The sequence below is a fragment of the Dama dama genome, chromosome 7 (assembly GCF_033118175.1).
Source record: "Dama dama isolate Ldn47 chromosome 7, ASM3311817v1, whole genome shotgun sequence".
In the NCBI taxonomy this organism is placed as follows: Eukaryota; Metazoa; Chordata; class Mammalia; order Artiodactyla; family Cervidae; genus Dama; species Dama dama.
Window position 1 is genome coordinate 36488856 of NC_083687.1, and position 24785 is coordinate 36513640.

General features: G+C 42.5%; 1 protein-coding gene and 1 non-coding gene across 2 annotated transcripts; one reads left to right on the forward strand and one right to left on the reverse strand.

Moving 5' to 3' along the window:
- Positions 1-10378: 10378 nt before the first annotated feature.
- Positions 10379-24511, reverse strand: LOC133059165 (chorionic somatomammotropin hormone 2-like). Its single transcript, XM_061146198.1, has 5 exons — positions 24337-24511; positions 14218-14390; positions 13154-13261; positions 11197-11379; positions 10379-10570 (listed from the first exon to the last, which is right to left on the reverse strand). Exons 1-5 carry the CDS (start codon positions 24509-24511, stop codon positions 10379-10381), a joined length of 831 nt encoding a protein of 276 aa, XP_061002181.1.
- Positions 14759-14868, forward strand: LOC133060029 (U6 spliceosomal RNA). Its single transcript, XR_009693698.1, has one exon. It is a non-coding gene; the product is annotated as a U6 spliceosomal RNA (small nuclear RNA).
- Positions 24512-24785: the final 274 nt, after the last annotated feature.

Here is a 24785-nt window from a genome sequence, read left to right on the forward strand (position 1 = left end):
AGGAACAAAGCTAGTGGATGTCATGGAATTCCAGTTGAGCTATTTCAAATCCTGAAAGATGATGCTGTGAAAGTGCTGCATGCAATATACCAGCAAATTTGGAAAACTCAGCATTGGCCATAGGACTGGAAAAGGTCAGTTTTCATTCCAATCCCAGACAAAGGCAATCCCAAAAAATTCTCAAACTACCACACTATTGCACTCATCTCACACGCTGGTAAAGTAATGCTCAAATTCTCCAAGCCAAGCTTCAGCAATACATGAACCGTGAACTTCCAGATGTCCAAGCTGGTTTTAGCAAAGGCAGAGGAACCAGAGATCATATTGCCAACATCTGCTGGATCATCGAAAAAGCAAAAAAGTTCCAGAAAAACATCTATTTCTGGTTTATTGACTATGCCAAAGACTTCGACTGTGTGGATCACAATAAACAGGAAAATTCTGAAACAGATGGGAATACCAGACCACCTGACCTGCCTCTTAAAAAACCTATATGCAGGTCAGGAAGCAACAGAGAGAACTGGACATGGAACAACAGACTGGAGTATGTCAAGGCTGCTTATTACCACCCTGCTTATTTAATTTATCTGCAGAGTACATTATGGGAAATAGATGGGGAAACAGTGTAAGCAGTGTCAGACTATACTTTTTTGGGCTCCATAATCACTGAAGATGGTGATTGCAGCCATGAAATTAAAAGATGCTTACTCCTTGGAAGGAAAGTTATGACCAACATAGATAGCATATTAAAAAGCAGAGACATTACTTTGCCAACAAAGGTCTGTCTGGTCAAGGCTATGGTTTTCCCACTGGTCATGTATGGATGTTCATGTTGTTCTGGAAGGAAGCTGAGTGCCGACAAATTGATGCTTTTGAACTGTGGTGTTGGAGAAGACTCTTGAGAGGCCCTTGGACTGCAAGGAGATCCAACCAGTTCATCCTAAAGGATATCAGTCCTGGGAGTTCATTGAAAGGACTTATGCTGAAGCTGAAACTCCAGTACTTTGGTCACCTTATGCGAAGAGTTGTCTCATTGGAAAAGACCCTGATGCTCATAGGGATTGGGGGCAGGAGAAGAAGGGGACGACAGAGGATGAGATGGCTGGATGGCATCAGCGACTCGATGGACAAAGTTTGAGTAAATTCTGGGAGTTTCCGATGGACAGGGAGGCCTGGTGTGCTGCAATTCATGAGGTCGCAAAGAGTCAGACATGACTGAGTGCCAGAACTGAACTGAAATGGCAGTGTTCAAATAGGCAATAAGTATATTCCCTTTTAGACTAAGTGCACTTAAATGAGACAAGTGGCTTTGAGTCTTAGAATCAAAGAATCATCTTGAACAATTTGAGTTGAATTAAACTTCTCAGTGCCAACTCATATGGATCTTTCTTGAAAGATCCATCCCTCATTAGGCCAACCTGGTTCCCATCACACATAGTATGGTGTGCAGGCATAGATCCGTGTTTAAGGCTTACGCTATTTTTTCCACTTGTCCATGCATTTCTTTCTCGACATCTTTCGGTGCTTCATCTGTCTCCTGTCTTCACTATCCAAACAGGTAATAATTACAGCAGAAGATGTCTAATTAGCTAGACTCGCAATTGATGCCCACTAGATATTTTGGAAGGACTGAAGCTAGCTGAAACTCCAATACTTTGGCAATCTCATGCAAAGCGTTGACTCATTGGAAAAGACCCTGATGCTGGGAGGGATTGGGGGCAGGAGGAGAAGGGGATGACAGAGGATGAGATGGCTGGATGGCATCACTGACTTGATGGGCATGAGTTTGAGTAAACTCTGGGAGCTGGTGATGGAAAGGGAGGCCTGGCGTGCTACAATTCATGGGGTCGCAAAGAGTCAGACAGGACTGAGTGACTGAACTGAATTGAACTGAAGGCATTTTGGAAAGAGGCTAGGAAGGATTCTTTCCAGTATTAGTATTTTACTTTCAGGGCATTAGAAAGCTTTTCAGTTTGAAGAGTCCATCAATACAAGTATATCTCAGGAGTGAACACTGTTTAATTATTTATTTGATTAGTGATTAGCTGACCATCTGCTGAGAGTAAGGCAATGAAGGGTTAGTAAACAATGGAGGATTCAGGCAAAAGGAATGAGGAACTCTTGGAGAAAGTGGACACATTAATAAGGGGACCATTACCTTTATTTTGGTTAAGTTTTAGCTTTTGTTTAGGCTGGCTCTGTAAAGAAATGTGTTGTTTCCAATTTATTTCCATTCATCATCTATGCTTTACAATCTATGTCTTATTTAAGTGTTAAAAATGACTAGTGACTACTGCTTGTTATCACTGGGTGGTTCGAGATTTGGTTCTGGTATTCCACAGGGTCTAACAGAGGTTCTGTAGAGTACTTATTTCTATCATTTGCTGCAGAAGCTTAACATGTTTTGGTGATTTCTGGTACTAAGTTGTTGAAATACAGGAAAATAGAGCTCAGGTGCTTTTGGATAAAACCTTAATTTTTCTCCTCCCTTCTTTCTACTTTTCAGTCATTTATTGACTCAACCACTCCCATATTGTTGGATGCCTTTTTTGACTCTTATGTCTGCCTCATTCCTTGCATGTGGTCAAGGTCTATTTCATTTCCTGTATCTCTCACATTCTTTGCATCTTATCACCTGGCAGAGCCCTCTTTGATTTTTCATGTCATAATATTTCCAGCTCTTTCTGGTCTTTCTTTCTCTCTACTAGCCCCAACTGCCACAACTTCTCAATCCACATTAAAGTTTCTCTTTTCTAATTCTGGACATACTGCTCTCTTGGACTAAATGTTCTTGGTTTCCTGTTGCTTTGTAGAATAAAGACAAACTCTCCATTTTGGCGTATATGATTCTCCCTAATGCATGAAAATCCATACAAGCATTTCTCCATTCTAACCCTACAATAATATCTCAGTTGCCTTGATCTAGGATGTCAGAGATCCTTACCTCATAAGATGATCCTAAATGAATTGACAGATATACTGTTTTCCTATTTAGTACATCAGTATCCCATCAACCTTTCAAAACTCCATCACAAAGCAATATCATTTGTGTCACTCCCATGACACACTCAGATGGCTCCTAGCTTTACTTCAATCTACTGTAGCACCATGTTGACATCACATCTTATTCTTCATTCTACCACGTAATATAGCAATTTGTTTGTTTATATCACACCCTCTTTCTCCACAACTTGAAAGCCTGCCTCTGGAAAATAGAGATTTTTTTAAACCTCAGTTTAAGTCCTCAGTGTATCCATGACATGTGATTTCCTAATCTGTAAGTGTATTGCCCGTAGTCTGGATCTCCGATTGGGAAAAGAGACTCTTCGAGACAGTGTAACTTGTAATAGGGGAATTTATTACTGACTCAAGCCAGGGCCTCTCGCCCTCACCAAGGGTGTGAGGATGAAAAGGCCCCGAGCCCCAGTTCTCTCGGGTATTTATTAGGTCAAAAAAAGCAGCAGGTAGTTGGCACAAGCGGATTGGTTACACAGTTGCAAGGCAATTTTTGTTGGCCCAACGTGGGGCTTTTCAGCTTTCCCCTGATAGTTTCCCTTTTTCTTGCTAGGCATATGTTGATTGGCTAGCTCCAGGAGGCCTGATAATTATGTTACCCCGGGAAACCAGACCTACTCCTAATCTAGGCTGCCTGTCATGGCGTTAGCCGTGACAGCCTCACATTTCCCCCCTGTCTTGTACTTTTGTAGAGGAATCTTTTTCTTCACCCTGTGAAATTGACTGACATTGTTGTTTTAATACCATAATTTGGATGGTATTTAGGCGCTCCCTAATAAATGAGACCAGACGGTTTAAAATGCATGGACCAAAGGTCAGTAACAATATTAGTATTATGAGTGGACCCAGGAGGGTGGAAATCAAAGTGGTCAACCAGGGGGAGCGCTGAAACCAAGATTCAAACCAGCCTTGTTGGGCTTCTCGTTTTCTTTTTTGCTGGGCTAGTCTCTCTCTTATTTTCTGGAGAGATTTTTGTACCACTCCCGAATGGTCGATATAGAAACAGCATTCTTCTCTCAGTATTGCACATAATCTTCTTTGTTGTAGAAACAACAAATTTAAACCTCTCTTATTCTGTAACACTACTTCAGCCAAGGAGCTCAAGGATTCTTGGAGGTGCGAAATGGACTGTTCCCATGGTTTTGCAACCCCAAGCAGCACAATAAAAGGAGTCAACTCCCCCACATTTTTTAATTTGGTTCCGATCTCTTCCTCCCCCAGGGCAGACATAGACAGGCACCTGTTTGTAGTACTGTGGGCCTTTTCGTTCACAGTTATGGGTGAACAGACCGAAAGAACCGTGGGCAAAGAACTTGGTCAGTTGGTGGGGACCAAACCCATTACCGTCAGCCGCCAGCACGCACAAATCAAAGGTCAGTACTGGCCACCATGTCTCTTGGGGGCCACGTTGGAGCTCGAATTAAGCAGTTCTCCAGTCTCACGATTGTAGATCACCCAAGTCAGGTTACCTGGCTGATGGGGGTTGTGGCTGGTTGCTCCTGGGCCGATGAAAACTATTATCAGCAGGAGAGTTAAGAGGGCTCTCGTCGTAGGAGTTTCAGTTTTAAAGGATTTGACGGGTGAGGTCTTGTCTATCATTTTGCTTGTGCCTTCTCCTGTTCTTCCGTGGTGGCTTGCCGCACGTGATTGCAGTGAACCCAGGGCCCGATCCCGTAGACCTTAACAGCAGTAGGAGTGGTAAGGAGAACAACATAAGGGCCTTTCTATTTAGGTTCTAATGCTTTAGATTGGTGTCATTTTATCCAAACCCAATCACCCAGGCCAATATTATGTGAGGAGATGGTCTCCTTCTTTGGACCCTCGTGTATCTCTTGAATTAATTTCCAAACATGGCTATTCACCTTACTTAATGTCATCAGTGTTTGCTGAAATTATCTTAAGGTAGGGGGTGGTAGGCATTTTCCCTCGAATATAGGACACACAGAAGGGGGTCTTCCATACAGAATCTCAAAAGGGGTAAGATTCAGCTTATAAGGGGCGTTATGCGCTCAAAAGACCGTGAAGGGAAGGAGGGTCACCCAGTCCCCGCCAGTCTCTATTGCCAACTTTTTCAAAGTTTCTTTTAGGGTCCAATTCATTCTTTCAACCTGTCCTGAGCACTGGGGATTATATTCACAATGTAACTTCCATTTTGTCCCCAGAGCTTGGGCCAGCCCTTGTACAATCTGACTCACAAAGACAGGTCCGTTATCAGAGCCCATAGTCACTGGCAGCCTGTACCTAGCCACTATCTCTTCTAAGATCTTTTTAGCAACCACTGTTGCTGTCTCTCCCTTAGTGGGGAAGGCTTCTACCCATCCCGAGAAGGTATCTACCAGAACCAACAGATAGTGATACCCGTACTTGCCTGGTCTTACCTCAGTGAAATCTATCTCTTAGTGTTGCCCTGGCTCTTTTCCTCGGTACCTCGTTCCAGTGTGCTGCCTGTTTCCTGTCTTCATCAGCTGGCACACTTTGCAAGCCTGGATTATCTCTCGCACAGTTGCATTTTGTCGAGGGAAACTCAGGCAGGCCGTCTGGAGAAGTGTCAAAGTCTTTTTTTCCCCCAAGTGTGTAGTTGTGTGCAGGTGTTCACATAGGTGATGACCCAGGATGGCAGGCAATATCAGGTTGTTGTTTTGATCTCGGTACCATCTATTTTTTTCATCCTTCTGGAGGGTGGTATCATCGTTGATCCAAACGAGGTCAGGGAGGGAATAGTCGGGGACTGGTGGCAGAGTCCCCATTCCAGGAGGTGGAAGTCCCACGGCTAATATGGGGGCGGCGTAGTCCCGGCTGACCGCTTCTCGAGCGGCCGCATCAGCAGCCCAATTGCCCCGTGCCCTAGGGTTTTTTTCTTTCTGGTGTTTATTTGGTTAGGCAGGGCAAGGGCTGGGGCTTCTATTAGGACCCGTTTGCTTCCCTTTTGCTTGTTTCAGAGCCTGTATTAGGGCAATCAATTTTGCTTTTTGTGCAGACATGTTTGGGGGAAGTGTCTCAGCCCATATGGTCATGAATCATCAACTATAGTGGCTCCCGCCTTCTTTTGTCTATTTTTTACATAGCTGCTCCCATCAGTGAGGGGAGTTTTTGAACCCTGTGGGAGGTGGGTCCAAGTTAGTTGTACTACCGGTTGGCCTTCCCCCTCAGTCCACTCAAAGGCAAATATTTCCTGTCTCTGGGCCGCCAGGGGTAGGCTGAAAAAAGCATCTTTCAAGTCTAACACAGTGTACCAAGTGTACTCAGGCAGCAGACTGCTCAGGAGGGTATACGGGTTGGGGACAGTAGGGTGTATGTCACTCACCCGCTTGTTGACTTCTCGTAGGTCCTGGACAGGTCTGTAATCCGTACTCCCTGGCTTCTTCACCGGTAGTAAGGGGGTGTTCCAAGGGGATTGGCACCGCTTGAGAATTCCGGCATCCATGAGCCGTCGAATGTGGGGAGTGATCCCCCACCGAGCCTCCTGGCTCATAGGGCATTGCCTCACCCTCACAGGAGTGGCCTAGGCTTTTAGTTCGATGACGGCCGGATGTCGCTGTTTGGCCAGTCTCATCCTTGTTGTTTTTGCCCATGTCAACGGGTATTTGTGGACCCATGGTTGTATATCTGGTGCTATAACCTCTGAGGGCTTAGGCACAAAAAGTCTGTATTCATCTCTTAAAGCTAGAGACAAGACATGTATCAGCTGTCCAAGTCCATCCGTGACTGACATTCCCCCAGGGTCAAAATGGATCTGGGCATTAACTTTAGTCAACAAGTCCCATCCAAATAGAAGGGCTGGGCATTCTGGTATCACCAAAAACGAGTGGGACACCTGGTGGGTCTCCAGATTTACTTTCTGATCCATGGTCTAACAATATCTTTATTGTCCCCGTGGCTCTCTGCACCAAGCTGGTTTTCTTAGACATTGGTCCCAGTTTTTTATTTAAAACAGAGTGTTGGGCACCAGTGTCCACCATGAAGCCAACGGGTTTCCCCTCCACATGTATGGTTACCCAGGACTCTGGGAGGGGTGCCGAGTCTTGACTCTCCTAGTCACTGTCTTCCCCCAATAGAACTCGAGTTCCAGGGGAAATTCTCTCTCTCTGGGTTGTTCCTCTCTTCGGGTCTCTCTTAGGGCACTCATTTTTCTAGTGCCCCCGTTCTTTCCAGTAAGCACACTGATCTTTTTTTAGGGCCTGCCTTTTTGGTCTCTCTTTTTTTTCCTCTCATTTGGGGGCCTTGAGGCTCCCTCGATTTTCTTATCTTCTTTCCTGATCTTCTCAGCTAGTTTCCTTTCTTTCCAATGAAGTCGTTCTTTCCTTTCTTCTGGGGTCTCTCTATTATTAAATACCTTTTCAGCTCCTTTCAGTAAGTCTTATATTGTCTGTTTTTCTAACCCCTCTATCTTTTGTAATTTTCTCCTAATATCTGGGGCTGCCTGATTCACAAACGCTAGTAGAATTGCAGCGCATGATTCCTCAGCCTGGGGATCCATAGGTGTATATTGCCTAAAGCCTTCTATTAACCTCTCTAGGAAGGCTGATGGGCTCTCAGTGGGCTCTTGCCTTACTAAATTTACCTTTGCCAAATTTGTCGGCTTTCTAGCTGCGGCCCGCAGGCCAGCCATTAGAGTCTGGCGGTACACTCGGAGGCACTCCCTACCTTCTACTCGCTCAAAATCCCAGTTAGGCCGCAACAGAGGAAACCCCTCGTCCACGAGATGAGGCTGGGTGGTTGGTCTCTCTCCAACCCCCGGGATCCGTTTCCGCGCCTCTGCCAGGATTCGCTCCCGTTCTTTCGTGGTGAGAGCACCTGCAACAGCTGCTGACAATCATCCCAGGTGGGATTATGAGTGAACAAAATGGAATCTAAGAGGTCAATTAGGCCTTGGGGTTTCTCCAAAAAAGGAGGATTTTGGGTTTTCCAATTATACAGATCACTAGTGGAAAAGGGTCAGTACTGATAGGTTCACTCTCCGTCCAGGTTAGCTGGTCCCACCCAGACGAGGAGTGCCTGTATAGTAGATGAAGGTAACTCTGGGTCCCCATGATCCTGCTCACCCCTATTTCCTCTATTTCTTCTCTGGGGTCGGGGTTCCCTTATCCCTTCTGATTCATCGGGGGGGGGGGGGGCTCTTTCCCCCGGGGGATCCTGCAATGGAGAGGGGCATATGGCGGGGGCCTAATTTCCATCTCCAAGTCAATCAGGTTCCGGTCCGAGGATTCCTGCAAGACTGGTTTTGGGCCCTTATTCTTCTTGGCTTCCTCTGGGGGAGTGGGAGTTTCCATAACCAGGGCTTGTACATTAGGAGAATCAGGGAGTTTTTGAACAAAAGTTTTTAACCATTTGGGCGGATCTTCTACTAGATCTTGTCAGACCATAACATATGGGACTTGGCCCGGGTGGCCCCAGGGATCAGGAGCCATAATTTTCTCTTTCACCGCCCAAATAATAGAAGGTTGAAAAGTTCCCTCTGGAAGCCATCCAACTTGGAAGGCGGGCCACTCTGCAGAGCAAAAGGTTATTAATTACTCTTTGTAACCAGTAGCAACAGATCATACGCTCTAGCCCTGACATCCGAGAAATGATCAGTCATGAGAGAGAGTGGGGTGGATTCTCCTTGTCCCATAGCGAGAGTCAGAAGAAAGTCACCGAGAATTACCACCAAAAAATCCTATCGGGAGTGGTGGCGGCCAGGAGGTTGGGCTTGTGTTATGCTTCGTGGAACTATTTGAGTGCCTTAGTCGTTTCACGGAAGTTTTCTTGTTGGGGGCGGGCACCCTAAGGGTTTCTAGCCCGTTCCATGACCCCCTTATCCTTTCATGGGAGTCTTCCAGTGGCAGGCGCCCTATTGGCTCTTAAGTGCCTGTCCCGTGCCCACACAGAAGGGTTTTTATTTGGCCAGATTCTCGGTTTAGAATATGAGAAAAAAGAAAAGAGTTTCACCCTCTCTGGCTCCCGTTACTGGGGCTGACTTGTTGGGAGGCCTTCAGAATCCGCCATGGAGTAGCCCTGGCCAGGACTCGTCAGTTGCCCCAACAACTGTCTGCCCGTTCACTGAAACTCTCAGAAACAGAAATGAGGCTCCAAGGCTTTATAGGAGGAAGTAAACAACGACACACCAGAAAACAATGAGACAGGAGACAAAGCCAGCAGTTATACAGACGCAGAAAAACACATAGACAGACACACGTTGGCTGACAAAATCCTCTGGAACAAGGGTCACTTTACCGAATGGCATCCATTGTTCTCCAGACTCGGGCTTAGGAGAGGAGGTCTCCTTCCCGCAGAGCCGGCTGCCTTCCAGCATGCTCGCTGGCCTCGGCCTCACGCCGGCCGGAACGGCCAATCAGTTCCCTCATGGAAAGCTTTCCCTCACACCGGACACCTTCCTGCCTTCTAGCAGGGCCTCGGATTTACACTGGACTTTTCCAGACCTGCCTGAGCACCGGTGCTATTACCTGTCCTTTTTCTCCTTTGTTCCAAAGAGCATTCTTCCCTGGTCAAGGGATCCCGGATGAGCCCCCAAATGTTCTGCCCATAGTCCGGATCCCCAATCAGGAAAGAAGACTCCTCGAGACAATGCAACTTGCAATAGGGGATTTTATTACTGACTCGAGCCAGGGCCTCCCGCCCTCACCAAGGGTGTGAGGACGAAAAGGCCCACGAGCCCCAGTTCTCTCGGGTATTCATTAGGTCAAAAAAAGCAGCAGGTAGTTGGCGCAAGCAGATTGGTTACACAGTTGCAAGGCAATTTTTGTTGGCCCACCGTGGGCTTTTCAGCTTTCCCCTGATAGTTTCCCTTTTTCTTGCTAGGCATATGTTGATTGGCTAGCTCCAGGAGGCCTGATAATTTTGTTACCTCAGGAAACCAGGCCTACTCCAAATCTAGGCTGCCTGTCATGGCGTTAGCCGTGACAGCCTCACAATAAGGTCAGTGAACTTCAAATGTTCTTCATTTGTTTGTTTCCATTCGGTAGCCTGAGAATACTGTCTTTTTCGTGCATGACCAGAACCATAAACAATTGTCTAATTCTTTGATTCTAACAACTTGACACAGAATAATTGGCTGTGATTCATAAGTAATCTCTTAATGGTCTTCTTCGTAATACCAGCTTCTGCTATTTGTGACTAATTTTAATAGGAGTTTCATTCTCTCAATTGTAGGGGTGGATTTTCATTTGATTTTCTATTAAATGAATATAAGAACTGTTGACAAATTTCCCTTTTAGATTTTGACATCTCTAAAGAGTCTGTGTTTATTTTTTTAACAGAAGACCCATTTCTCAGAGCATGCATTAAAAAGCTGTAAATTTCACAGAAACTTGCTATGGGATAGATCATTATGACCATCTCAGAGTTGGATGGGTTGGATGTGGATTTAGCACGTTTTGCGCATTCGGCACGCCAGGATCTTGATGTAAATGTCAACTTTACGTGAATCCCTGCTTAGGCACTTGAACAGTTTATAAAATTCAGTAAGACACCTATCTTCATCGCTGGACGTCAGGGATGAGAGTCCTGACCAGGTAATGTGAGTCTTGAACAGCTTCTGCAAGACTGGAACAACAATCTGAATACCCAAAAGATAATGGCTTTTATGAATTTTATTAGTATTTGCTTATCTTTTTGCTTCTAATTATCAAAGTAAGATTTGGGGAACACATACAAATATAAAACACTCTAGATATGGATTTTGGAGTCAGCCTATGATAAAACAATTAGGAATCTAAAATGTAGAAACATAATTCAAGTTTAGTTTTAACTTTCTGTTTTCTTCCTTCCCACTCTCATCCTTTGATTTGAGGAGAACAGAGAAAGAAGACAAGTGAACTTCAAGAGCAGATGTGCTGGGATACTTTGAGGAAAATGCTGAGCTTGCAAATTCTGTTGTCTAGTTCTCTGAATCTTGATAATCTGTCAACGACCTGTGCCCAGGAAGAGGCAAGCTTTTGGTGGAATTGTGTACAATACAGTGAAGGCTGTACATATCAAAAATTGCAGTGAAATCTGATTCCTTTACAGTAGACTCTATCTCTATGAATGACTAGGCTTCTGCTTTATGTAGTAGCAGTATAGCACATAGAAGACATGAATCTTTTTCTTACAAACTGAGATATTTCAAAACTCCTTATGCATTACAGAGGTCACCTCTTTTATTCATGAACAAAGCAAGAAAGTCTTCTGCAGGATGCTCACCTGCAGTCTGAATTGACTCTCCATGAATGCTTGAAGTTTTTCTGAAATTTTCTTATTCTCTATGGTGCTTGATAGGATAGACTGTGAGACTTCTTTCAAACTCTGCAGCTCGTTGACTAGATGATGCAGAGGTTTATTCCAGCTATACAGTAAGCTGAGTATCAACTTACTAAGGTCTTCATTCTAAGCAACCATAAGAAATGGTCTCATTAAAATAATCATAATTCAGTGGTTTTGGTAACATGTGATCTTTGCTCAGAGCAGCTGACCTAAAAAAAACTTTTGGTTATTCCTATGTGTATGCAGAGATTTGTGAAGGTAGTAAAAGTTTCAAAAGTAAGCTATTAGTTCACATTTCACTGAATTATTAAAAATCTAGGTTATTTTAGAAACTAATTCTTCTCATGCATTCTAATATATAACATGAAGAATTTTCTTTTTTCCTCTGAAATTCGATCACCACTCAGTGAGTTCTTTTATGTTTGTACATTTGTGTGAGAGAAATCTAAGTATTTTTTGACAAGTCAGTATGTACCTGCAGTACCTGACCCAGGAAAAAGGCATTCTACCTGTGCCCACATAATTGTCACCCAGTGATTCTTTCATATTAATGAATCAGATGAGTCATTCGTATTGATTTTCGATTGGTAATTTGTTTTATGATATTACAACAAAGAGACAATGAAGAAGACATGACATTCCTAAACAGGCTTTCCTTCCTCAGTTGATCCCAACACCAGCCCCCATGCTGGCATCAGAAGAGTCTGTCTTGTTGACATGTGTCTGGGCAGAAAATGGCACAGAGTTGTCTTTAGTAACAGCATCCATGGGATTCTCAATGGAGGGTTTTTGCCCCTAGTTCACTACTACTAGTAGAATTGAGCATGAAAATACCGGGGGCTGAAGATCTCTAGTTAATATGCACAATTTCTTTACATCAATGAACTGTTTTAGTGGTAAAGAACATAGAACTGAATAGGGTTAAATATAGTAATGTGCTAGGAATAGTACTAAGCACATAAAGTGCTTAGTAAAATGTATGGCCATGTAGTAACTCTCAATAAAATTTAAATTGAAGGTTATTGAAAAATCCCTCATCTTCTTCCTCTTTGACCTTTTCCTTTACTTGATCATCCTGATTATTAAAGAGCCTAGCAGAGCAAAAGAATCCTGATATCATTAAGAAGGTTGTAGAGAGAGAGGATAGAATTTTAAGGGGGGATGCATGTGAAAATATTTTAAATAATGTTAGGACGAGGGATAATGCAGGAAATCAGAAAGGATGGTCAAATCTAATGGTCATCATTTAGAGCTGCCATAAATGATTGAGGCTTGATATGTAAACAGTTTTGTCCTCAGAACAGAGCCAATTGTTGCGGCCATGAAAAGCAAAGCAATGTTTTATGGGCCATTGTGGGGGAGACTTGCAAATTAAGAATGAAAGGTGACAGAGGAATGATTGAGAATGATGAATGAAGGAGGTATCAGAGAAGTAGAAGCAGAATCAGGAGAACCTAGAAAGGCAGACGTGATGCTCGAGTGGTGCGGTATAGGACTCCCAAGTAGGCGTCACTAGTGACAGGGAGTACTCAAGACTGGGGTGTGTTTCTTACATATTCATGAATTTTGCAGTCTTATATTTTACACATGGAAGTTCCCATTCATTTCCTGTTTTCATACAGAATAATAGCTGCAATCTTGTGTCGGATGCATTGGTTGGACTAATGTGTGCATGGACAATTAATAAATCTGTTCTTGGTTTTGCTACTACAGATCTTTAGTTATCCCTTGATTTCACTTATGCTTCATCAACTGCATAATATAATTTCTCTTCAATGGCTTACAGTTCCTCCACCTTTTTCTGCATGTACAGGTACCATGACCTCTAATAGTCTGAAGCCTGGTAACCTACGTACTGTCTCATTGATCTGGTGAAAAACCCAGGTGAAAGACTCACGTTCATCTCTTGGGCTTCTTCTCTTTCTCCAGGAGCATGGAGGGGATCAGTGTGGCAGCTGTTGGTGGCATTGATATGGTACTGTTTGCCCTGGGCATATTTTTCATCCTAAAAGTGATCAGGCAATTAGTTAGGGTTGTTGGGCATTCAGTTCTTATAATGAACCCATTATAAGAACATTTATATGCTTGATAGATGTGTAATTTTTTTTTAACAGTGGGGTTTCCCAAAATTTCAAATTCATTCTTTTCCTACTTTTTCTATACATTGTCTCTATAAAAATGATTTTATATCTAACTCTTCTAAGTTTAACCTTTTCCCTTCTCTGTTTATTATTATCCTTTTTTTTTTAATGTTTGAACCAAATATAGTACATATGTACCAATAGTTGGTGCTTCCCAGAGACGGTAGTAATAAAGAACATTCCTGCTAATGCAGGAGATATTAATGTTAAATGAGCTCTTAGGATGGAACACTCATCCAATAGGTTTAGTGTCTCCATGAAGCGAAACACCAGAGAATTTTCTCTTCTGTCTCTGTGTCTGTGTGTCCTTTCCTCTGTCTCTCTTCCCCACCCCCCACCCTGTGTGAGGATGCACAGAGAAGCCATCCTGGGAAGAAAGAGTTCTTACCAGAACCTCAACTTGCTGGTGCCCTGATCTGGGACTTCTAGCCCCCAGAACTGTGAGGAAATAAATTTCTGGTGTTTATTCCACTGAGTCTATTGTATTCTCTTATGGCATTCCTGGCTGACAAATACAAATTCATTTATTTTGGAAATGTTACAAAAAGAAAATGAATGAAAGGAAATTGAAAAAATCATCGCACTTCTTAGGAATCTTTGAGATTTCACAAAACTGATCCTTTTTTTGATTTCACCATCTTATGAACTGACAGCATCTTCTACCTAGAGAGTGTGTTATTGCAGCCTTCTTGTTTAAAGGATAGTATAGGACAGTCACTTAGGTGAAATTTCCTTTCGAGAGCCTGGCAGGCTACAGTCCATGGGGTCGCAAGTGACGGACATGATTTAGCAACAAAACCACCACCACCACAGTACTTACAACCTCTTTGAACATTATTGCGGAAAGGTTATGGAAGTAGTGGGACAGCCAGGCAGCATCCATAAACAGGTCTGTAAGGGATCTCAGGGGGGTGTCAGGACTGCAGGACGGGCATAAGTTGCCTTGGCACTGGAGCAGATTTGACATGACCAGCAGCAGGAGCAGGCAGGACCCTCCTTAAATAAAAACATGAGCCATTCTGATGATCTAGTCACCTGAGGTTATCAAATCCGTCTTGTGGAGAGAAGCCGTCTCTTTCCCTGTTGGTCTGAGCAGGAGTTGGTGCTGTAGTAGTTGGGGTGGGGGAAGAAGGAGCACCCTCTGTGTAGATATAGATGGATGAAGGTATTTGCACAGATAGACAGTTGGAGAAGTAGGTTACTCCCTGCATTTTTATATTGCTCCCAGAAGTACTTCTGTGCTCTACAAGCATTTGGAAATTAATTCTGACCCAGAGTGTTTAGGCCATTTTTTTAAGACAGTTTAATGCTGGGACTCAGTAGTAAAGTATATGATCATTTTTTCTGTTAAAGAGGTATTTGTGCTTTTGCTTTGGTAGCACAGATATTAAAAATTGGAATAATACTGAGAATATTAGCATTGCCCTGGCCCTAGGATGACAGACAAATTTGTGAAGCCTTCCATATTTTTCTGTAACAACTTCGACGGCTGGGTCGGGAAGGAAGGTGGGAAGGAGATTCAAGAGTGAAGGGGACATAGGTAAAACTATGGCTGATTCATGTTGACGTTTGGCCAAAAGCAGTACAGTATTGTAAAGCAATTACCCTTCAACTAAACATCAGTAAATTTAAGTATAAAAATGTTTTTGGGGATCATATAACAGGTTCAGATGTACATTGTATGCCTAAAGAGGATCTGACTGGAAACTGATGGTGTCAGTTATCATTGATTACTGATTCATTAACTTTATAGTTGAATGAGAAAAGTAAACTAACAGACACTATTGTCTGTGACTCACTGTCATAGCAAGCTATGATCCTTGTCTGTGTTCGCCTTTAGGTGGTATTGCGCCCAAACTTTGAAACTGAGGCTGTTCCCAGAAGTGTAGAGTCATGAGTCCTGCCCAGGGTTTTTATTCCTGATGTTGGAGGATTCTGTTCGCTGGTCCACTAGGTCCGAAACTTTCTCTCCTGAGCATTCTCTGGTTCTATCATGTGCACAAGTCTTTCTATTTTGGTTTTTTAATTTGATTCTCTTATTTTTTGATCAGACTGCCAAGTCTCTTTACGATTGACTTTTCAGACCCTTTTGTGTTTTGATTTTTCTGATGCTCATTAGTGTATCTGCTTCCATGTCTACCTCTCTGAGTAGTTTTCAGTATCTACGTATACCCTACCGTATTTCCTTACTGTCTGGATTTTGGTGTTTAGCATCAGCATACTTTTATGAACTTCATTTTCCTTCTGGTGAAGTTTCTAGTATACAGCTTAAGCTGGTTGGCTCCCACCTGGCTTGTTTGTGTTGTCTCCAAAAAATTAGAGGACTCTGCTTTCTTTCTAGGCAATACTGCCCCTTCTTTTGATACCATTGCTAATTTTCTGTGATTTTCCTTCCTGCCTCATAAGCTTTGTCTTTCTCAATCTACTGTAACTTGAGTACTAAGTGTCTTTATGCTGGGTATTACTAGTTTGTTTCATTTTGTTAATTTTAATTGGAGGCTACTTACTTCACAATATTTTAGTGGATTTGCCATACATTGACAGTAATCCACCATGGGTGTACATGTGCTCCCCTTCCTGACCCCTCTCCCACCTCCCTCCCCTTCCCATCCTTCTGGCTTATCCCAGTGCACCAGCCCTGAGCACCCTGTATCATGCATCGAACCTGGACTGGCCATTTGTGTCACATGTGATAACATCTTTCTAAAATCCATATATATGCATTAGTATACTGTATTGGTGTTTTTCTTTCTGGCTTACTTCACTCAGTATAATAGGTTCCATTTCATCCACCTCATTAGAACTGATTCAAATGTATTACTTTTCATGGCTGAGTAATATTCCATTGTGTATATGTACCACAGCTTTCGTAGACATTTGTCTGCTGATGGGCATCTACGCTGATTCCATGTGCTGGCTATTATAAACAGTGCTCTGATGAACATTGGGGTACACGTGTCTTATTCAGTTCTGGTTTCCTTGGTGTGTATGCACAGCAGTGGGATTGCTCAGTCATATGGCACTTCTATTTCCAGTGTTTTAAGGAATCTCCACCCTGTTCTCCATAGTGGCTGTATTATTATTTTAAATAAACATCAACCTAGTATACCAGAGAATTAAAGGGAATAAAATTACAATAGTATTAGTAATAATACATTCCCCCAATATTTTAATCCAGTAATGCTCCCAGTATTAAATGACTTACTATGCATGTATTATTGAGGACCCCTACTCACTTGACCTTACTAGGTGTTTCAATTTTGAAACAGAAAGTAGAAAACAATGGAGTGGAAAATTCTGAAAATCACCTTGGATTTTTGATGCCTCGAGGTTGAGTATGTAATTATTATTTTTTAATAGTTATCAGGGCTATTCTTAGCACATATAACTCATTGTAGGGTGATTGCTATTGAGTAAAGGATGCATACTGTGAAGGTGCAATCACCAAACAGGAGATTGGAAATAAAGAAAACAATGTCAGGAAGACACAGGCTTCTGTTTGGGAAGGAAAAACTTACAGTGTCTGTCATCTACCATCTAATCTTCAGAGTTTTCAAAAATCTTATTCTTCCTTGCCCATTTAATAATTTGGGTTGTTTGATTTCTTCTACTACTGAGTTGCATGAGTCTCTTATATATACCTGGATATGAAGTCCTTATGAAATATGTGATTTACAATTTTTTTTTTCATTCCATAGGTTGCCATTTCATTTTCTTGATGGCTTCTTTTACTATGCAGAAGATTTTGAGTTGGATGTGGTCTCACTAGTTTATTTTCTCAGCTCTTGTCTTTGTTTTTGATGACTGACTTATTTGAGCTACTTGTATTCCAGAATGCAATCCTTTATCAGTTGTTTTATTTGCTATTATCTTCTCCCATTCTTACCAAAAGACACAAAGTGGCTGAATGGATACAAAAACAAGACCCGTATATATGCTGTCTACAAGAAGTACACTTCAATCCTAGAGACTCATACAGACTGAAAGTGAGGATGGAAAAAGATATTCCATGCAAATGAAAATCCAAGAAAACCAGATTGGCAATTTTCGTATCAGAAAAAATAGACCTTAAAATAAAATCTATTACAAGGGATAAAGAAGGACACTGCAAAATGATCAAGGGATCAGTCCAAGAAAAAGACAAAACAATTTTAAATATTTATGTACCCAACATAGGAGCACTTCAATACATAAGGTGAACACTAACTGACATAAAACGGGAAGTTGACAGTAACACAATAGTATGTCATGTTAACACCCCACCTCTACCAAAGGATAGATCATCAAAACAGAAAATAAATAAGGAAACATAAGTCTAAAGGGAACTATTAGAGCAAACAGACCTAATAGATATCTTCAGCACATTCCATGCAAATGCAGAATACACTTTCTTCTCAAGTGAACGTGGAACATTTTTCTCATCTTGGGTCACAAATCAAACCTCAGTAAATTTAAGGAAATTGAAATTTTATCAAGCATTTTCTCTGAACACAACACTGTGAGACTAGATAACGACTATAGGAATTAAAAAAAAAAAAAAAAAAAAACACACACAAATTTAAAGACCAAAAACACATGGAGATTAAACAAACCATTTCTAAATAATGAACACGTTACTGAAGAAATAAAGGAAATTGAAACAGCCCTAGAAAGAAAGAACAATGAAAACATGATGATCTAAAACCTATATGATTCAACATAAGCAGTTCTAAGAGGGAAGTTTAAAGTAATACAAATCCTACCTCAAGAAACACATTGAAATGACCACCTAACTTTACATATTTTTAATGCTTTTTAAATTTCTCTTATCAATGTCTTAAAGGTTTTGCACAAAATCTTTCCACACCTTGCTTAAGTTTATTTCTAAGTGTTTTATCTTTTTGTGATGCAATAGTAAATGGGATTGTTTTCTTTATTCCACTTTCTGAGAGTTTGTTGTTGATATACAGGTAGGCAACTGAGTTTCGTATATCGGAATATAGTAAACCTAATGTATGCTACATCTTTAAAGAATAGACATTTTCCAACAAATAAGACATATAGATGATCAAGAGGTATATGACAAGATGTTCAGCATCACTAATAATCAAAGGAAATGCAGATCAAAGGCAAAAGAGTTATCACCTCATAACTGTGTGAATGGCTAGTGCCAAAAAAGTAAGAAATGACAAATGTTATTGAGGATGTAGAGAAAAAGGGACCCTTATGGCAGAAAGTGAAAAGGAACTAAAAAGCCTCTTGATGAAAGTGAAAGAGGAGAGTGAAAAAGTTGGCTTAAAGCTTAACATTCAGAAAACTAAGATTATGACATCTGGTCCCATCACCTCATGGGAAATAGATGGGGAGAGAGTGGAAACAGTTTCAGACTTTATTTTTGGGGGCTCCAAAATCACTGCAGATGGTGATTGCAGCTATGAAATTAAAAGATGCTTACTCCTTGGAAGGAAAGTCATGACCAACCTAGATAGCATATTAAAGCAGAGACACTATTTTGCCAACAAAGCTCCATCTAGTCAAGGCTATGTTTTTTGCAGTGGTCATGTAGGGATGTGAGAGTTGGACTGTGAAGAAAGCTAAGTGCCAAACAATCGATGCTTTTGAACTGTGGTGTTGGAGAAGACTCTTGAGAGTCCCTTGGACTGCAGGGAGATCCAACCAGTCCATCCTAAAGGAGATCCGCCCTGGGTGTTCTTGGAAGGACTGATGTTGAAGCTGAAACTCCAATACTTTGGCCACCTCATGCGAAGAGTTGACTCAGTGGAAAAGAACCTAATGCTGGGAAGGATAGGGGGCAGGAGGAGAAGGGGACGACAGAGGATGAGAAACTTGGATGGCATCACCGACTCGATGGGCATGAGTTTGAGTAAACTCCGGGAGACTGTGATGGACAGGGAAGCCTGGCATGCTGCGATGCATGGGGTCATAAATACTCCGACATGACAGAGCGACTGAACTGAACTGAACTGATACACTGTTTGTAGGGATGTGTACCAGTGCAACTATCATGGAAAAATATTCTGGTGGTTCCTCAAGAAAGTTAAAAGAGAACTGTTATGTGATCCATTATCCCACTTCTGGATATATAGTCAAGGGAAAATAAATCATTGTCTCAAAGAGAGATCTGTATTCCCAAGTTCATTGCAGCATTATTCACAGTAGCCTTGGTATAGGAACAACCTGAGTATCTTTCAACAGGTGAGTGGATTAAAACAATGTGATGTGACATATATAGGTAAATACTATTTAGCCATTAGAAAAAGAAAGAAGTCCTTCCATTTGTGGCTGCTTGGATGAAACTGGAGGGCATTATGGTAAATTAGCTAAGTCAGAGGAAGAAAAATACTATATGATCGCAATTATAAGGAATCTCAGAAAAAAAAAAAAAAGATGGAACTCAGAGTAGAAAAATAATTGCCAAAGACTGGACGATAGGACAAATAGGGAGAGATTTTGAAAGTTACATATTCTCATGTATAAAAAGTTAATACATTCTGAGGTTCTAATTTAGACCCATCAACGACAGGCTCTGTCATCAGAAGAGGATGCAGAAGGAAGTGTGCTGAGCAAACCTCTAGAAACCAATGCTTCCTCAGTCCGTAGAATGTTCCAACCTGGACTCTGGATTTTGCATGATGGACTGCGCAGAAGCGTGGCCGTGAGAAGCAGCCCCTCGCCCAAGGCCAGGGGTGGTGACCGAGAGCACCAGGCTGCAACGGTGTAGGAGCAGCCGAGAGGATCTACCCCAGGTCTGAGGTCAGAGGCGGCGGCTGAGGGGAGCAATCCCACTTCTGAGGTCAAGGACGGCGGCGGAGAGACATACCCCACGGCCGAGGTCACGGGCTGTGGCCGAGAGGAGCAACCCCATGGCCAAGGAGTTGCTGCAGGACTGAGAGGAGGTACTCCACGTTCAAGGTCAGAAGGGGCGGCCATGAGGAGAGTCCCCTGGTCCAAGATAAGGAGCAGTGGCTGCGCTTTGCTGGAGCAGCCATAAAGAGATATCCCACATCCAAGGTAAGAGAAACCCAAGTAAGACGGTAGGTGTTGCGAGAGGGCATCAAAGGGCAGACACACTGAAACCATAATCACAGAAAACTAGATGATCTGATCCCAGGACCATAGTCTTGTCTAACTCATGAAACTAAGCCATGCTGTGTGGGGCCACTGAAGATGGATGGGTCATGGTGGAGAGGTCTGACAGAATGTGGACCACTGGAGAAGGGAATGGCAATCCACTTCAGTATTCTTGCCTTGAGAACCCCATGCACAGTATGAAAAGGCAAAATGATCGGATACTGAAAGAGGAACTCCACAGCTCAGAAGGTGTCCAATATGCTACTGGAGATCAGTGGAGAAATAACTCCAGAAAGAATGAAAGGATGGAGCCAAAGCAAAAACAATACCCATTTGAGGATGGGACTAGTGATAGAAGCAAGGTCTGATGCTATAAAGAGCAATATTGCATAGGACCTGGAATGTTAGGTCCATGAATCAAGGCAAATTGGAAGTGGTCAAACAGGAGATGGCAAAGGTGAATGTCGACATTCTAGGAATCAGTGAACTAAAATGGACTGGAATGGGTGAAATTAACTCAGATGACCATTATATCTACTACTGTGGGCAGGAATCCCTTAGAAGAAATGCAGTAGCCATCGTGGTCAACAAAAGAGTTCAAAATGCAGTACTTGGTGGCAATCTCAAAAATGACAGTATGATCTCTGTTCACTTCCAAGGCAATCCATTCAAAATCATGATAATCTAAGAATATGCCCCAACCAGTAACACTGAAGAAGCTGAAGTTGAACAGTTCTATGAAGACCTACAAGACCTTTTAGGACTAACACCCAGAGGAAGATGTCCTTTTCATTCTAGGGGACTGGAATGCAAAAGTAGGAAGTCAAAAAACACCTAGAGTGACAGGAATATTTGGCCTTGAATACAGAATGAAGCAGGGCAAAGGCTAATAGAGTTGTGCCTAGAGAAAACACTGGTCATAGCAAACACCTTCTTCCAGCAGCACAAGAGAAGACTCTACACATGGACAACACCAGATGGTTGAAACCGAATTTAAATTGATTATATTCTTCGTGGGCCAAAGATGGAGAAGCTCTATACAGTCAGCAAAAACAAGACCAGGAGCTGACTGTGGCTCAGATCATGAACTCCTTATTGACAAATTCAGACTTAATTGAAGAAAGTATGGAAAACCACTAGACCATTCAGGTATGACCTAAATCAAATCCCTTATGACTATACAGCAGAAGTGAGAAATAGATTTAAGGAACTAGATCTGATAGAGTGCTGATGAACTATGGACGGAGGTTCATGACATTGTAAAACAGACAGGGATCAAGACCATCCTCATGGAAAAGAAATGCAAAAGGCAAAATGGTTGTTTGAGGAGACCTTACAAATAGCTGTGAAAAGAAGAGACGTGAAAAGCAAAGGAGAAATGGAAAGATATTCCCATTTCAATGCAGAGTTCCAAAGAATAGCAAGGAGAGATAAGAAAGCCTTCTGTAGCGATCAATGCAAAGAAATAGAGGAAAACAGAATGGGAAAGACAAGAGATCACTTCAAGAAAATGAGAGATACCAAGGGAACATTTCAGGCAAAGATGGGTTCGATAAAGCATAGAAATGGTATAGACCTAAAAGAAGCAGAAGATGCAGAGAAGAGGTGGCAAGAATACACAGAAGAACTGTACAAAAAAGATCTTCACGACCCAGATAATCACAATGGTGTGGTCATTCATGTAGATCCAGACATCCTGGAATGTGAAGTCAAGCGGGCCTTAGGAAGCATCACTAGGAACAAAGCTAGTGGATGTGATGGAATTCCAGTTGAACTATTTCAAATCCTGAAAGATGATACTGTGAAAGTACTGCGCTCAATATGCCAGCAAATTTGGAAAAATCAGCAGTGGCCACAGGACTTGAAAAAGTAAATTTTCAGTGCAATTCCCAAGGAAAGGCAATCCCAAAGACTGCTCAAACTATGGCATAATTGCACTCATCTCACATCCTAGCAAAGTAATGCTCAAAATTCCGAAAGCCAGGCTTCAGCAATATGTGAACCGTGAACTTCCAGATGTTCAAGCTGGTTTTAGAAAAGGCAGAGGAACCAGAGATCAAATTGCCAACATCTGCTGGAACATCGAAAAAGCAAGAGAGTTCCAGAAAAACGTCTACTTCTGCTTTATTGACTATGCCAAACCTGTTGACTGTGTGGATCACAATAAACTGTGGAAAATTCTGAAAGAGACGGGAATACCAGACCACCTGACTTGCTTCCTGAGAAATCTGTATGCAGGTCAGGAAGCAACAGTTAGAATTGGACATGGACCAACAGACTGGTTCCAGATAGGAAAAGGAGTACATCAAGGCTGTATATTGTCACCCTGCTTATTTAACTTATATGCAGAGTACATCATGAAAAACGCTGGGCTGGAGAAGCACAAGCTGGAATCAAGATTGCCAGGAGAAATATAAGTAACCTCTGATATGCAGATGACACCACCCTTGTGGCAGAAAGTGAAGAGGAACTAAAAAGCCTCTTGATGAAAGTGAAAGAGGAGAGTGAAAAAGTGGGCTTTAAGTTCAACATTCAGAAAACTAAGATCATGGTATCTGGTTCCATCACTTCATGGGAAATAGATGGGGAAAACAGTGGAAACAGTGTCAGAGTTTGTTCCTGGGGCTCCAAAATCACTACAGATGCAGATTGCAGCCATGAAATTGAAAGATGCTTACTCCTTGGAAGGAATGTTATTACCAACTTAGATAGCATGTTAAAAAGCAGAGACATTACTTTGCCAAGAAAGGTCTGTCCTGTCAAGTCTATGGTTTTTCCAGTGGTCGTGTATGGATGTGAGAGTTGGATGGTAAAGAAAGCTGAGCCCTGAAAAATGTATGCTTTTAACTGTGGTGTTGGCAAAGACTCTTGAGAGTCCCTTGGACTGCAAGTAGATCCAACATATCCCCTAAAGAAGCTCAGTCCCGGGTGTTCGTTGGTAGGACTGATGCTAAAGCTGAAACTCCAATACTTTGGCCTCCTCATGCAAAGTGTTGACTCATTGAAAGAGACCCTGATGCTTGGAGGTATTGGAGGCAGGAGGAGAAGGGGATGACAGAGGATGAGATGGCTGGATGGCATCACCGACTAGATCAATATTAGTTTGAGTAAACTCCGGGAGTTTGTGATGGACAGGGAGGCCTGGCGTGCTACGATTCATGGGGTTGCAAAGAGTCGGACATGACAGAGTTACTGAACTGAACTGAACTGATATTCTAATATTTTAACTTCACGATCTAGTCATGACATCTAATAATGAGATTGATCAAGCTCTGGATGTTGGTTATGGACAGGGAAGCCTGTGTTGCCATAGTCCATGGGGTCAAAAGAGTCGGACACAACTGAATGACTGACTCAACTGAAGAGAGTGGAACTTACATGTGTTTTCCTCAAAAAGCAAAAGTTAAACATGTGTGGTGAAGGCAATGGTACTTAAAAGAAAGGGAAACTCATTTTTAATACATTCACAAATGGGGGTGGACAAGATGACGGAGCGGTAGTTGAGAGTGGGGTACACCTCTCTCCACCGATGCATCAAGAATGTCTAAAGACACAGCAGTTCTCTCAGAAGACCAGGTGAATACTGGCGGGATGCCCTGACTACTGAGGAGGAATATTAGGGGCCACACAGAACTCGGTAGGACAAAGGAGACAAGGGACGAAGATGAAGGGGAAAGAAGGAGGAGAGTAAGTGGGACCAGCCTGCACGTGGGGCTGATGGAGCTGAAGCGCAGGGGAGAGATCCCCGTGTCCATGGCTGTCCACTGGAATGGGGGAGTCATTTGAAGCTGTTGGGGAGTGAACCAACTAACCTGTGACCATCTGAACAGAGAACCACACAGACAAGCCATGCTGCTGAGTTTCATACCTTGGACAGGATTGTAAGTCAACTGATGTCCATGGAAGCTGGGAGCTGAGGCCATGGTGATTGCGGAATGATCCCAGGATGAGCACTCCTGTTGACCGTGGGGAGTCAGCCGGACGGGATGGGATGGAGGAAATCTGCTGCATCGAATGCTTCTTAAGGAAATCCACGAGACCATAAATGTAGGGTTCAACTACCTGTGGAGTAGAGCTATCACTTTCTCCATGGTGGTACCTGTAGGTTGAGCAACAGAGAAAGACTTCAGTGAGGGTGGTCCTTGAGTGCCTGATGCACTAAGTAATGGAGAATTTGAATGTCTATATACCCTACCGTACCCTATTATCTGTCTAAATTGTGGGTTTTAACATCGTAATATTTTTATGAACTTAAATTTCTTCTGGCAGAGTTTCTGGTTTACAAATTAAGCTAATTCCTCACATCTGGCTCATTCT

Coding starts and splice junctions, on each gene's coding strand:
- LOC133059165 (XM_061146198.1), bottom strand. CDS start 24,511: ATGGTCTCGTGGATTTCCTTAAGAAGCATTCGATGCAGCAGATTTCCT. Junction 13,262..14,217: donor CAATAATGTTCAAAGAGGTT/GTAAGTACTGTG, acceptor GATCACTTTTAG/GATGAAAAATATGCCCAGGG. Junction 10,571..11,196: donor AGAGTCAATTCAGACTGCAG/GTGAGCATCCTG, acceptor TTGGGTATTCAG/ATTGTTGTTCCAGTCTTGCA.